This window comes from Odontesthes bonariensis, chromosome 2 (assembly GCF_027942865.1).
Source record: "Odontesthes bonariensis isolate fOdoBon6 chromosome 2, fOdoBon6.hap1, whole genome shotgun sequence".
Taxonomy (NCBI): Eukaryota; Metazoa; Chordata; class Actinopteri; order Atheriniformes; family Atherinopsidae; genus Odontesthes; species Odontesthes bonariensis.
In genome coordinates, this window is record NC_134507.1 from 4,940,959 (window position 1) to 4,956,997 (window position 16,039).

General features: G+C 40.7%; 1 protein-coding gene across 1 annotated transcript; it reads right to left on the reverse strand.

Annotated features, from left to right (window-relative positions):
- Positions 1–623: 623 nt before the first annotated feature.
- rel (v-rel avian reticuloendotheliosis viral oncogene homolog) lies at positions 624–14,841 on the reverse strand. Its single transcript, XM_075474634.1, has 11 exons — positions 14,743–14,841; positions 14,246–14,281; positions 12,983–13,122; positions 12,684–12,832; positions 11,869–11,960; positions 4,701–4,841; positions 3,893–3,997; positions 3,449–3,667; positions 3,234–3,305; positions 3,059–3,133; positions 624–2,944 (listed from the first exon to the last, which is right to left on the reverse strand). The coding sequence occupies exons 1-11, from the start codon at positions 14,747–14,749 to the stop codon at positions 2,046–2,048; spliced, it is 1,935 nt and encodes a 644-aa protein (XP_075330749.1). The 5' UTR covers positions 14,750–14,841; the 3' UTR covers positions 624–2,045.
- Positions 14,842–16,039: the final 1,198 nt, after the last annotated feature.

The window sequence follows — 16,039 nt, forward strand, 5'->3', positions numbered from 1 at the left end:
GCCATGGTATTTGTGCAACAATAAAGCACTTGGTAGCTCCAGTATGACCCAGTATGAACCTTCCAGACCCCTCAGGTCATCTGGATCCGGTCTTCTATCAGTTCCCAGAGTCAGAACCAGACATGGAGAAGCTGCATTCAGCTTCTATGCTCCACATGTCTGGAACAAACTCCCAGAAAGCCTCAGATCAGCTGGAACACTCAGTGTGTTTAAGGCCAGGTTGAAGACACACCTATTTTCAGCTGCGTTTGAATAAAGCTCAAAACTTAATCACATTTTAACTACTGATTTTATATTGTTCTTATTTCTTTCTTTTTGTTTAAAATTTAAATCGTGCTTTTTATTTCTCTGATTTTATCTATTGTTCTTATTTCTTTCTTTTTTGTTTAAAATTTAAATCGTGCTTTTTATTTCTACTGTTTTAATGTCTCTGTAAAGCACTTTGAATCACCTTGTAGTTGAATTGTGCCATACAAATAAACTTGCCTTGCCTTGCCTCCAAACAGCTCTTGGTAGCTCTTAAACATTATCACTTACAGTGATGTATTTTTGCATTGTGTTGGAAGTTAACGCTGTTTGTTCGGATATAATACAAAAATCCTGATGAACAACAAAAAGATATTGAAACAATTATTTACCTTTGTTTTTTTTTATTATTATTATTAAAAACTGATCACGTAGAAAAAAACGGCAGTCTTACAAAATGGGCGTCACAATAGAAAATTTCATTTAACTCCAAGAATCCTCTGTAATGCAACAATTAAGAAAACACAAGGTTGAACTCAGCGAAAACCGACAAAGCTGCCTGACAAAAGCCAGTGTTTGGGAATCGTCGGCCATTTGCAGTCATTCATCAATAAACAGGATGCGTTCAGTAGGCATCTCCAAGAGACTCAGTTGAATTAATCAAACAATAAAACATAAAATTGACATCTGAATCCATAAAACATCTGTTAGAAATGCTCTGAGCACATCCAACAGCACATGCGATCACTGGTATGACATAGTCATTACAAAGGAAAGACACCACCGTGTTTCTCCCCACTTCCTCAATGGAAATTTCTGTACCTTGCCAGTTCTTGAGTGTTTCAGCATGATAAATGCTTCTACTCAGCTGTGGCTAACATGTATGTACAGAGTGCACTTAACAAATGCTTAGGTTAGAAAAACAATAATAAAAAAAAGAGCAACATACTTCAAAATATAAAGAAATAAAAAGTGAAACCGTGACATTTAACAAGTGCTTCTGCTATACATCGCAAAAAACATTTAGCCCTTGTTTTTCTCAAGATCAAACCACCACATAACAAACCATTTAGAATACATTACATCGATAGTGAATCCAGCGTTACTTGAAAAAAAAAAACAAAGAAGAAAAGTAGTACATTCAATGCCTCAAAGATATAACTTTGGCTTGGAAGCCATTAGCTTGAAGTTTGATCAGGTCATCATGACAACCTAAAACATGGTTCATTCGAACAGAAACCAGTGGAGCCTATGTAAGGCCAATTATGTTAACCAGTCATCAGAGCACCAGCAGTTGGAAAGCCTAACCAGCAGATGGATTACATGGATGCAATTAAGCACCTCTTTAAACACTGCAACATATCAAACGTTTAAGTTTCGACAACATTAATCATGAAACAATGCATTGCTGACAAAAATTGAGACACAGTTCTAGAACGGCATGGCCTGTTTCTTGTCTGGAAATCATAATTTGCACGAGAGTAATTGGGAAAAAGTCGTCTTTCCTGATGAATAGTTGGAAGTAATGACCAAAGACAACCTGACAGGTGCCTTGATTGGCTAAACAGAAAGTAATAAAATATTTTGCCTTGACACTCAGTACGGCTATGGATCCAACTTCCTGCTAACAACTTTGGTCATATGCCCACTGCTGTAATAACCCAAGCAAATGCCTCCTAAGCTATAAGCTATGCTTAGCATGAGTGAGGCAGAAATTCTGGGTTTGCAAGGCTAAACAGGATCTATGTTCTCCATAGAGCTGCTTCTGTTTATGTCATGATACCAAAAAATTGCCCCTTTTAGTTGCTTTGCTGAGAATCTTTGACCCAGTCAGCCAAAGTGGAATAGTGGCCTTCTGATGGCATGCTGTTGTTTGCAAAAGAATTCTGCAAATTTGTCAGGTGCTGCGGCATGCCACTACCTTCTTGTCTTCTTAGATCCATGTTGGTGCCATTGCTCATGGGCCGCGGGAGAAGGTTGGTGTACGTATTTTCTTGGCTCTCTCTTGGGGATTGCATGAGAGAGGTGTTTCTGTCTTGTCCAATTGTAATCTGGGGCTCTTGCTTCAGCTGGAAGCCAGTCTGAGATATCCCTCCGACCAGGCCCTTCAGAAAATCCTCTTCCATTCCCTCAAGGAATGGGAAAGACCCAATCCCTTGTGACCCCCCTCCACCTCCGGGTACTGATTCGTTAAAGTTGTTCTGGACTGTATTGGGGGTACCGAAGCTGGGCCACACAGTCTGGACACCTTGGTTCTGGTTACCCATTTGGCACTGGGCCTGAGTCTCTTGGGAAATATCCTTCCTCTGATGCAACTGGTGGAAAAGCAGCTGGGACTCAGACTGACTCATCACAGAGGACTGGGAAACTGTATCCAAGCATTGCAGATCCAGCACGGAGAGCTGAGGAAGGGTGTTACCCTCACAACTGTTGTGCTCCAGTCTGTGGGGGTAACCAGATCGGTTTGGCTGCTGTTGCCTGCTGCTGTTTGGACGATTGCTCATGGATCCAGATGGGTTTATGGTGACTGTGTCCACTGAGAGTGCAGGGTTGGGATTTCCCCATGTATTACTGATTTGTAAATTAGGAGCCTGTGATGTCATCATTACACTCTGAGAGCCTGGCTGGCAGGGCTGATTGAACACAGTGGATTGCTGCTGCAAAGTAGGTGCGGTCTGCCTCAGGTACATGCCTGGGTCTGGGTAAGAGAGTGGAATATAGTAGGTAAGCAAGGAAATGTTATCAGTTCCCGGATGGGAATCTCTTGTTTGGCTTAATGTCTAATCTTTACAATTCGGGAGAATCTACATACCTTTCCGCATGTGAGTCATAGTACTGTGTGGCACTGCCTTTGGCCTATTCATCCCCAGACCAGCAAAAGGACCACCTAAAGAGAGGCCAGAACACTTGGTTATAATACGTATACTTGAAGTAGAATCATAGCAGACGTGTGGGTTGTACTGATTATAGAGTACCACTTCTCTTACTTGTCAATCCTGCTATCTTCATCAAGTACTCTCGCTCTCGTTTGCGTCTTTTCTCGTTGTATCCATAAGGATCTATAAAAAAGACAGAATATCCTTATAGATCAGCTGAATCTAACTGGGAATTGAGCCTCAGCTATTGGCTCGACTCTCAGACACGGTAGAAAAAAAACAGAGTGCGAGAAACAAATAACCAAAAGAAGGTGGTCACTGCTCACCTTTGTCGTCAGGCAGATATCTGAAATCCATCGGTTCGCTCACTTCCTGGTCGGAGGGTCGGCGCAACTGCATGTGCACGGTGACCGACTCTGTGACGGTGGTGTTGTAGTATGACGGAGTCTTGAACACAATGGCCACTTGGCGATGAACGTCAGCCTGTGAAAAGGAGCCTTTGGCTTCCCAGCCGTCGTCGGAGAAGAAGCGCACCTCAATGTCATCTGTGGAAAAGACGGGTGGTGGGTATGACAGGAGCAAAACACTGAATCAACATGCAAAGAGATGGGTACAATGGCTATGAAAAGCACAACAGAACTATGGGTTTGAGAGGAGGTAAATGGAAACAAGAGAGATACAATCGAGGTGAAAAACTTCCACAACGCAATAAAATTTGTAAGATTGTAAAACAGAAAAGGTCTACAGAGCAGAACACCGATAGTTGGTACCTTTTTGCACTTTGTCACACAGTAAGAAGATCTCATCCCCTCCTTTAACACTTCCGCTGTTCCTGTTGACCCGACAAATCCTCAGCTCTGCTGTGTTTGGGGCCCCTGATGATTTACAGACAAATGTTAACATACAAACCAATAAATCTAACTAGTCAAACAGTGTCCTGCAAGAAAGATAACACCAGGATCTGCTTTTATTCGAAATATTGTTGTAATTCCACGTAGAAAAAAGGAAAAGAATATAACTGCCTTAATGTCTGCCTCAGGTTTGAGCAAAAAGACATTATTTTTATATCTGAGGTCTCTGCAGGTTGAGTCATATGTCACATGCCTGCTGTCAGAGGAGGAAGTGCTCCATGGTAACATGGCACTTTGAGGGTTAGTGTGTATAAAGAACTTCCTCTTTTTGCATGCGAAACAGCATAGAGAATATATAACTGGACACAGATCTTGCAACAAATATTGATGGTGCAGCTTTTGGTACTGTGTGAACCACCACAGCCAAATGTGCAACTTCTCATTTCTTGCACATTATTATTATTATTATTACTACCCTCGTCGGAATTTAGATGAGGTTAAGAAACCACATGAGCATTACTTTGAAGCGTGTGCATCTTGACTTCATGTCATATCATTTATCAGCTCTTGGAATCCACTATCAGCAACACTCTGCACTTCCCTACATGCAACTATATTGTAATGACTAATACTTTAATAGTTTATAAATCCACGGAAATGAGAAATGATCGAATTCATGTTCTCATAACGTCTGCATGTTTGACGCAGGCGGAGCTCGGCCACTCACTGTTGTCGTAGATGGGGTTCGTGACGATCGGGTTGAGTGCTCGGGTGTAGTGGCCGTTCTCATCCTGGAGGAAAACCTGGATGCACAGGCGCACCACGTTCAAGTCGTATTCCTCCGTCTGCAGCAGCTGCTCCCGGGGCACTGAGGTCACACAAACATGCACTGATCAGTCAAATATTACAACTACCCACGGGTGAAATGAATGACATGAATCATTTGAACACAACTGAATATCCTGCTCTGAATCATTGGGCCCCAGCATATATGTAGATGTGTACTTTGACATATTCTACCAAATTAAACACTGTTGCAGACCAACAACTAGGCATTAATAATAAAAAAAAAACTAAGAATCACTTACAACACACAGCAGACACTGTGTCTTTATAGGGCCAGGTGAAGTGTTATTGTCTCTTTTACTATTAGGAATGGATTAAGATTTTCTTTTTGATGCTGTAATTTATAAGTAAATTGAGGTGGAGTTAATTTTTATATGGAGTTAAAGTGCTGGGGTAAGACCATTAGTCTTACTGGGGTGCTTTAGAGCATTTTTATCTTTTTTTTCCCAATGTTTTTAAACTCTAAATCTCATCCATAATGCTTTTTGAATTCCCCCCATGATTCACAAGAATTGATGAATAAAGTATTTTTCTATTCTATTCTATAAAGCAAATTGTGCTACATTCAGTTTTTGACCATCACAAGAGACCCCAAAAACAGAAAACTGAGCTGTAAGTTTATACTGCGCATTTAGACATTTTACTTTTGGATCAACACGTTTTAATGTCCCGATCGACTGTCATGGGGTGAGAAATGTGAGAAATATGTGGAAATTAAACTCATCAGGTACTCTGTCGGAACATTTTAAGGGGGAGAAACTCATATCGACAAGAAAGACTGATACTGTTCCAGCCAAAGAAGAGGAAGCGTTCTGTGGTGTTAAACAAACTTGGCAGCAAATCACTACCAAAGATAAAAAAAAAAAAAAACATTGTTCTGTGCCATTGCAAATTCCTCAAATTCATTTAGCGGCACTATTTACATAAGGATCGAAAAGGCCCAAAAAAGTTTTCATAAGAATGGGCTAAAATCTGCGCAGCCCAATAGATGCATGGATGTCAATATATCAATGATATAACGTCACATCTGTAGGCTGCTGCCTAAACCTCACCTTTTGATGAACACACGCTCTTTATAGACACGTTTTTTATTCTAACTCCCTCAGCCTACATTCTCAGTGACGTACCCATGTACACACACACACACACACACACACAAATCTACATGTGAACCTCACACTTTCCGCCTTCACAATCAACATGCAAACGCACGCACACCTAACAGAGACAGCTCTTGCTGAGAGACGCCCACGCGCAGAGGCTTTCACATCTGCCTACTCTCTCTTTCTCCGTCTCTCAATTTCTATCCTGTCGAGGATCCCCGCCTACAATCTGTTACCATGGTGACGCTGCGCGACGTCACCTCGGAGATGAAAGAAGCGTCTGCGTGACACAGAGGTAAAACACGAGGCTTCCTGCATGAGTGACCGTGGAGGCTGTTGACGTGTGTGAAAGTGGTGGGACACAAAATGTCTGCAACTCTTTTTTGAGATCTTTCATTGGATATTTTTTTACCATTTCAAAAATATAAGCGCTGACAGTGTAACATTAAAACACGATAGAGTAATAACATCAAACACCTTTCTGAAACAAAAAAGAAATGTATAAAAAAAAAGTTAAAAAATAAAAGAAAGCTCTGTCTCTACGCAGTGCCAGAACCAGCTGATACTGTTCTAAATACTCTCAGCCTGTTTGTGTTTTGCTTATCGAGTCTGACCTTACAGCTGTAGAATGCAGCCGAGAAAAAGAGGAAGTCAACGGCTTCCCCTAACAGCCCTGCGAGTCTTTTTTAGTGACAAATGATACACTGTACATGATAAACATTCTCTGAGGTTAACATTACGATTCACATTTTGTTAAAAAACTCTGGTATTACATAGCAGATTAAGCCAAAAATACACAAAAATGTTACAATCAGAGAATCTACCATGCTGTAGAAGGTGATACGGAGTTTCACTAAGCCTGGCCTGAAAGCTAAAAGGTGGAAGAGCAAACCGAGATGCAGAAGAAAAAAAAATCTGCACTTAAACTGAGCAGAGAAGATGTCTAAAACAACAATTGTCAACTATTGTCATTTTCTGCAAGTCAAGTAGTCTCACAGCTCTGCTCTTATATTGATTTGTTGGGTTATTGGGTTTGTCTGCTGTAGGTGGTAGACACACACACACACACACACACACACACACACACACAGGGGGGAAACTGAAGGAGGAAGGAATGAATGGAAGATGGAACTACCACAGCACTTACTGGTGGAACATGCTGCATTGATCTGCATGTTAGCATGAGTGTTGGTGGAGTGTGTTGCCGATCGAGGCAGCCGCTGGACGGACAGGTGCAGGAAAGTGGGTTTCAGGGTTGTAGGTGGCAGCAGTGGTGAGTGTGTATGTGCTTGTGGGGTGGAAAACAAAAAAAAAAGTTGAGCCAGGGTTGCCGGGTGCGTTGAGCTGCAGCGCACAGGCTTCATGCTGGGGGGCAAGTCGTGTGGTGTCAGGGGGCAACGACGAAGGGGAGGGTGTTAAGTGGGGTGCAGGGTGAGCGGTTTGCGTGACGGTGGGAGCAGAGTGTGAGAGTGAGAAAGAAGAGGAGGCAGGTGCCAAGCCTCACCACAAAAAGCGTCTCCACTGCGTGACTCATTTTTTGAGACAGCATTGTGTTTGTGTGACTTCAGCTCAGGCATTACAGAGTTTTATACCGTAGTTAGATCATATATATCCTACATAATAAGGAATTAAAGCCCTTAAGGCATTAACAGCCCAACTGGAAATGACAGAAATGAACTGTTTGTGAAATCAACTCTTACATCCCATATCTTTTTATTTTAAAAACCTGACAATAATTTCTGTTTTTCACAGTTTTACTCATAAAAAAAACAACAACACAGACTTTACCAAAAGCTTACCAATTCATTTTCAGCCCCAGTTGATCTAATCTTTGTTTCAGAGTAAAATGAAAATAATACAATGATGGCGAATGAATAAACACGTGTCATGCTGGGTTTTTAAGCAAATTTCTGACCTGTGTGAAATGAGATGACACGTACCAGGTGGTACCATCCGAAAATGTGAAGAAACAGATCACTACGTCACACACGCAGCTGTGTCGTTAGGACACTGACCTAATTCTCTCCATCAAAGGGTGACAGAGAATCTTGCTCAAATAAACTATGTCATGTAGATTTAATCATCACTACACGATGAGTGGTAAAATAACAATAAAAAAAACAAACAAACAACAAAACTAGAGGTTCCAATTTGGAACAAACCAGGAGCTAATTTCCCTTTGTGAGAAATGTGAAATTAAATATTGCGAACGACAGATAATGTTAAAGTGTAATATAGCCCGTCCATCTCCAGCTGCAGCCGTGTGAGATAAAAGGAGGTCAGCAGGTTCGAGTTTGTGGGATTTCACGTGAATAGTTGGTGGAACGAGTGTGTTGGGTGTGAGGCAGGGGGACCGTCTTACCCCCCCCCCCCCCCCCCCCCCCCCCCACACACACACAGGAAGCAGCTGAGTTTCATAGCAGAAGCGAGTTGTAGAGAGGAGAAAGTTTGGCATCCAGCTGCCCCTTTAATTCCTCTGTGGCCATAAATATGTCTCATGAGTCTGAGGTGTTGCCGTGGCAACTTGCAACCAAACCAATATTATGATTATTTGACATTCATACGAGTGATTTTATCTCTATGAGAAGACTCTTGCAGTGTCAGATAATAACAGCCTAACGTCACTACAAAAGTGACAAGAACGGTTTCATGTGTTGCCCTGCAACGCAGTCATCATTCGATAAGCTATGAGAATAGAGATTTGATCACAGCCCAGTCAGCAGCGCTAAGGGTTAAAGTATATGTCACACAGGAGGCATCTGTGTTACTGCATCAGGTTTTTCTGAGCTTACTTCATTATTCTGTTAATAGCTGTCTATGCTGTGCTTGGACAAAGTCAAACATCAAGTCTCAATACTTTTACAATGACAGAAAGCAATGAATCAAAGAGAGTAAAACCTCAAACATGTGAAAAATGTACAGCTCACTGCGTATCTGAATGTCTGACAAATGAAGTTAATTCAAACTGCCAACAGACAAATTAGATCTCATTTCCACTCACCAACAGGCAATGGTAAATCAGATCTTATTTGCAGTAAACAAAAATACACATATCTAAGTTTGTTTCATATTTGCAGTCAACACGAGATAGGATCAACACAAAAACTTAAAATTATGTATGCATCTAAATCAAACCTAATCATAAACCTTTCATCCGTGCCAGTTTTACAGACCCGTAAAGCTCCCTACCCTACTTTTATCATCATATCTGAGAGCTGGGGAACCCCCTCGGTCTAACCCTCCCCCTTTTAATGAATCCTGCATTCCCATCTCTCACGTGGCGTCCTGCACTGCACTGAATTGAGCAACTGTGACCAAGAATGGGGAAGTAGCTCAACGCCTGTTTGTACACGAGAACTGCTGTGTGTCTGCTCTGGAGGACCGCAGAATGAAAGCACATAAAGGAAATGGCTATATTGTCGATAGTGCAGAGGCAAGAGAGCGGATTTTCGACTTGATGTAAGGAAAATCTGCTCTGCTGCCAGAGAACTGGGTCAACCAACATTTGAAAACAATTCTTGTGAATTGTTTTGAACGTGTTTAACAGAAACAACAGCACGAGAGGCAGTGGCTGTGGCTACAACAGTAAATAATAAAGTATTTTACCTAAATTCAGAGCTCATATTATATATTGGTGAGCTGATATCACTTGTGACTAGCTTGTAGGATACATTGTTATAAAGATATCAAAAGCAAAATGAAAGCTATACTATAATTTGTGTTTGACACAGTGACAAATGAATCAGTTAAATGGTCATTTATATAGTGGTTTTCTAGTCTTGCTGAACACTGAACGTGCTTTAACACTACAAGCCACTTTCCCTTATTCATTACACTTCTTAGTCTTTACAAATGCAACTTCATTGTATATATAAATAAAGTCTGAGCTAAACTCTGTTAGCTCAAATTAGCCACCAGACTACCAGAGTAGATAACAAAACACACAAAAAGCATTTACAAACTGAGATAAAGTAAATTTTTGTGTTCTTCTTAATTGAACTTCACTGCCCACGACTAGCTTTTGCCTACTTTTTAAAGTTACAAAACATTGCTTTAAAATTAACGATCTACATGGCAAGAGTTGGCAGTTGGGTGTTTCAATTAGAAATTTTGTCATTACATTGTAGTTACTAAATTCCAGTAAAGCGTCCAAACTTTGATGTTTTGTAAGCTAATCAGTTACGTTGTCTGATTTGAAAGTTATGTGCACTTAGCTGGCTTACTGGTGTTTGCTATCTAAGCATTCAGGAGCCATCTTGTTTTATGAGGGGTTGGTAGGTTTGAAAACCTGCAGCTGACGTAAGAAATCTTTGGAGAGTTGTGGAATGTATAAAAGCTTAAGCTAGAAGCTAGAAGTCCCGTATGGAACCCTTGAAAAACACTGCGTGCAATACTAGAAAGGCAGAATCTCAACCCAAAACAAACAACCAAAAGTTAAAGGGAACCTTCAATTACAGCCATTACAGCAGCTCTTAGATAACTCCATCTTGGGAAAACCAGAGCAAGGTTTACTCTGGTCTCCTCCCTCCTTGTTTTCAGCTCACGGAGGCTTCTTTAGCGCGAGTTTGTTCAGTTGAGGAAAATCTGCAAGTAAGCCCGTATCACGCTGCACAGAAAGTGACTCACGTGCGCAAAACATACATGCACAGTCTGACCAGCTGCTATTGAACACAACTGATAAAAAAAATCAAAGTCAGGAGCTCAATTTTCAAAGCGAAGAGTCGTATTGGGATGCGTACGTCTTTCTCTGGTTCAAAACACCATCACGGGACCATGTCTTTACACGGCAAGCAGTAGTTTGGTGTTGTACTAATCTTCAAAATATTACATTATTAACTTGAAAAGTTAAACATAATTTAGGGTGTGACTGCTTTGAAAGAAGGGTGCATGCAGCGGTTGCACGTATAGTATCCATTTTGTATCCAGCTTGTCAGTCTGATGCGCATGTTGTCACTTCTGGCTCCAGAAAGCAAAGAAGGCGTTGGTCAAACGGCTGACTCAAAGCTTCAAAATGGTGACTCACAGAGCAATGGGTCGTGTTATGGTGTCCATGTGCATCTTTTATATACACTTTTTATCGTTCGCATTTGAAAGGCTCAATAATCTCCTAAAATAAAAAATATGACTGTAGGTTTTAGGACATGTTACTGTACAAGACAGAGATACAAGACTACTTTTATAGTACATTTTTGAGAAACTATATTCAGCTGTGGATTCATCTACATTTGATTCTCAAAAGTGGAGATATTAACAGTGGCTGGGGTATCTTTTTTTAATACTTTTCAGGAAATAATAAACCTCTGAAGAACACAGGAATATATATATTTGTATACTACAGTAGGATCTCAGTGATGACACTTCTGAATTTCACTGATCACTTTATATTTCACTTTCGTGTCACTTCACTGGTCACTTTATTTTTATATTTTATATTCTTAAACAGTTTTTTAAATTCTTAGATTGTTTTTAAAGTGTTTATTATTGTATAAACATTTTTATTGCTTTATTATGTCCGCTACTGGATGCTTGAATTTCCGTCGGGATCAATAACCCTGTGCATGTGCATGTGCGTGTCAAACAGTTGCCAACCTGGATGGGTTAAAAGCGGAGGACAAATTTCGTGTGTACGCATGTATGCATGACAATAAATCTGATCTTAATCTTAATCTTAAAGTATCTATCTATCTATCTATCTATCTATCTATCTATCTAGGATCAGACTTTTGCATTTTTATGTTTACTTTATTTTAAAGAATGCCAAAAAATGATGTTGGTGTTTCAAATAGTTTTTCCTTTTGTGCTTTGTTCAAATAACAAATAAGATCAGTCACGATCTTTCATAAGTTAAACGGAGCTGAACCACTGTCATTGTAACGACTCCTCCCAACAACGGGGGAAACAAACAGAAACGGTCAGATTGTGGCAAATCATAGTCGGAAGACTCACCGTTGAAGGGGTTGATCGCTCTGGTGATCCTCTGAATGATCGCATCTTTCACCTCCCTCCTCCGCACGCACTGGATACCCAGATTCTGGAAACTGTGGTAATAAGAACACAAAAACAACATGATAAAAGGTCCACTACTGCCACAAACTGTTTATTAGTAAGCAAAACACATCAGCCCACAAATAAGTGTGGGAAGACTGACAACAATACGATGACCTTTAAAAAAAAAAGCATGCAGTGATGTCATTATTCTCATCCATCAAGTTTGGTCATTATGTCAGATTACTAAGAACACATTTAAGGATTTTCTTTTGTTTAAGGATCATATGCAATCCAAATTTGCTGGAGTGGTGCGGTTTAACTGCGTAGATGATTCTGAATTTACTACAGAAGTCCATGAGGGATTTGCAAATTTTACACACCAAAAGAAACTGATCCATTCACACTATCGCACATCCTCAGTACTCACACACAAACTTTGTTTTCTCTCTCTCTAACATAGAGCAAATATGGGTGATGTCACTTGGGGAATTCCCATATTGCCATTCTCCTCGCAGAGATGGTTTGAAAAATATGCTTTGTATGAGTATGCGTGTGTGTGTGTGTGTGTTATTTCTTCCTCTGCATTCGAGAGGTCATCGGTTTACACTCGATGCCTTCCGAAAACATAAAAAACCGTGAATAGAAAGCAAATTGATTGCGAGGCGCCGTGTGTTTGCACGTGACAGAGAGTGATTACTTATTTCGATAAAATTGAGGCCTGCGGTGTGATGATTGCTCTTGGTGACAGAGTGCGTTTGGACAGGAGAACTCACGCGATCACTCTGCGGTCTGGACCAAACTCGGCCTCGTAATATCCGTCTCTGCAGTCCTTTCCCACCAGGTCGTGTGGATGCGGCCGGTACGGCTCGTTTTTTGTCACCAGGTAAACACGCACCTTCCCCTTACCACAGTAATTCAGGATCTGCGAAGAAGGTAAAACATTTGGAAACGCACAAAGTTTTAGATGTTTCCTGTGATATCAACACAGCTAAACTGGCTCCATGGATCCATTCATGCAGAAAGAAAGATGGAAATCAGCGCAGTGGAAGAGATCTATTTTCTGCTGACCGACCTGCAGACTCGGGTATGTCCTGTTGTTGTCGGAGCTCTTCTCGCCGGGGATGCTCCCAGCAGAGCGACCCTCACACTTGTACCTGAAGCGCATTCCTCTCTGCTTGGGCTGCTCAAAGATCTGGACGGCTGGCTCAGTCACTGTGGAGGAGGCAGAAAGAATGAGCAGCAGTCGGTGGACAAATTTGAGGGAAGTGTGAAAGGATGAAAAAGACTGAGTAAGTTTTTTTTAAATGTTTTTTTTTTTTCTGCTTAGGTTGCCAAACAGCTGCTGGTTTCTGGCTGAATCCAAAAGCTAATGGTCATGTTTTAGATAATCAATTGCACCATAACCTTTATTTAAATTGTTTTTCAGGTGAAGATTGGTCAAGATAGCTTTTACTTTTGCTGCATTGACACGTATGGTTTGTGCTAATTAAAGTCTATAAAAAGTCAGAACAGAACTATAACTTCCTGAGGTTTCTCCATATAGCTTCCAGTTAGTGTAAGAGTGATGTCAACATCTTGAAGAAAACTTAAGGGCCGAGCCTATTTAGTCCAGATAGTTTTAGCACAAATAGATGCGAGCAAATTGCAAACAGTGAACTCGGGTATTACCAACAAGGCAAACATCGGCCTGCTTTCAAAAGAAAGCACGAAATGAGTTTGCCAGTCCTACTTTCATCCTCCTGTTGCATGAAACAAAACTAGTTGCACATGATGCCCGTCTGAGAGAGGAACTAAAACTGATCTGAGAGGCATTTCTGGTTTTGGGGTGTACAGCATTTCGATTTTTTTTTTGTTTTTTTTTACAAAACGCAAATAAAACATGGTTTTGTTCAAAACGACAGCCGAGTGATGAGCGGTCTCTATTCAAAGTGTGACAGATGTTGTGTAGCCCAGTTTGAAACAAGTGAAGTAACATTTCTGACATATCTAGAAGGCGTATGGCAAAAAAAAAAAAAAAGTGGCTCTGAGATTGTTCTGCCTTCCTCTTTCTGCAGCAAAGTACGCTCCAAATGTACGACTGTGGCTCACATTTAAGACCCGTTATATCCACACATTATATCATATATTATTATTATTATTATTATGAGACCCTCAGGACGTCATACATGCTCAAAAAGTATGTCTAAAAAAAAGAAATCTTAACAGGGAAAAAGGGGAAGTCAAATGACATGGCATACATTTACTGACCCCCCCCACTCCTCCACACACAGACACACATTTTTAGTTTTCATATGTGAAAACAAGCAACAAATTTAAAAAAATGATGGGAACTTACTTATGTGTGGATCGTCTAGCATGGAGGGCATAAGAACTGAGGAGGAAAATGTGACAATTAGAAACGAATAAGGAAAATGTACAAGCAAATCCCACCCGAAAGCTGCACTTTTTAGTGACAAAATAGAATTTTGCTCTGCAGCTTTTCACACGCCAAATCAAGTTTCTGCCAAAGTTGTCCAACCACTAAAGCTGCCCAACATTGCAACAAGGAGGAAGTTCAGTGTTGGTAAATAAAAAACGATACTGCCGAACAGCGACACATTGTATTGAACTTAGTAAAGCTATTTTGCAACGTTATGGCACAATTTTAGATTAAGAACGAAGCGATGGTTATACTAAATCTATATCTCTACCTACGCACAGATGTAGATGAGTACAGAATGCGTTTTTTGTTTTTTTTCTGGCAGAGGTATGGTTATGTATCTCTCTTTCATCACCTCATATTCTTTAAGTTCCCGCTGATGTCACAAAGCACATAAATATTCCGCCACTCACCATCCATGGTGCACACACACTCGTCCCTCTCAGCAGTTGTCACAAGTTATTGTCCCTCGGAGAATCTCGAGCTGAATGAGTGACAGTGAGCTTAATAAGTAATTTTTGTCAAGAGGCTTGTGGGGGAATTCCCCTCCGTCACCAGCGCCTTCATCTGAATTAGCCAATGAGAGCCGGCAGATGAAGACCAAACCACGCCCCCGACGTGGCGCCGTCCGCTGTGCCTCCGCGGTGCCTCCGCGGTGCCGTGAGAGCGCGCTCTACAAGAAACAGCGTCTGTGGCCGTCGCCAGGGCCGGCCCAAGCCTTTATGGGGCCTTCAGCAGAATTTCATATGGGGCCCCCCTACCATCACCTCAGCTCCAGATGCCTCATTATTCCATAGCCTACACTGTTATGTGTGTAACGGACCCACAATCATTAGCATTATTTGTAATCATCTTACATTATACAGGTGTCATTCTTGTTTTTAACCTTAAAGGGATAGCAAACTCATAAATATGGTTTAATTAACTGCTACAAAAAGAGTGATGTATAAGTATGGCTCATTAATTTAACTATTTGAAAGTAACATCAGCAGGCTGGAGACTGCATTTATAGTAAACACGTTAAATAGTTTAATTTCTTTCAGATGTGCAATGGTGAGCAAAATGTTCAAAATCCAAATACAAAATAGAATCAAATGACATTCACATTATCTTACAGAAAAATAAAGTTGTAATCAAAATTAAATACTTAAATAATAAATACAATACTTAAATAATTTTGCCCAACGGTGGCAGCAGCCAACAGGAGGCATAAATTAACCTAGTATTAGTATTTTGTCAAAATTACATTTTTTTTTTCTGGTGTAATACAATTTTGTTTAAATTATTCAATGTTATTTTAATTTCATGTATATATTTACTTTTTATCACGACGTCTCGGTGCTCTCTGGGGCCCCCTGGTGGCGTGGGGGCCCTAAGCGACCGTGTAGTTGGCATATGCCTTGGGCCGGCTCTGGCCGTCGCCTCTTATTTTGAACAGCCACAAAAGGTGCTATTGGAGATAATTATTTTCCTTAAATCTGAACAAACACAGAACAAAATGTGCAAACTTTAAAAATCATGTACTTTTTTTCAGGGGCGTGGCTAAGGGGGGCTGGGGGGGCAAATCCTGGAACAAGTCCTGCCCCCCTGAGAAATGCCCTTTCCATCCAAAAAAAAAAAAAAAAAAAAAACTGTCCAGAAAAAAAGCCACGATTTATTATCTCTGTTTGTGTCTTGTATTGGTAGAATAAATCCAGGTGGTGATTTAAA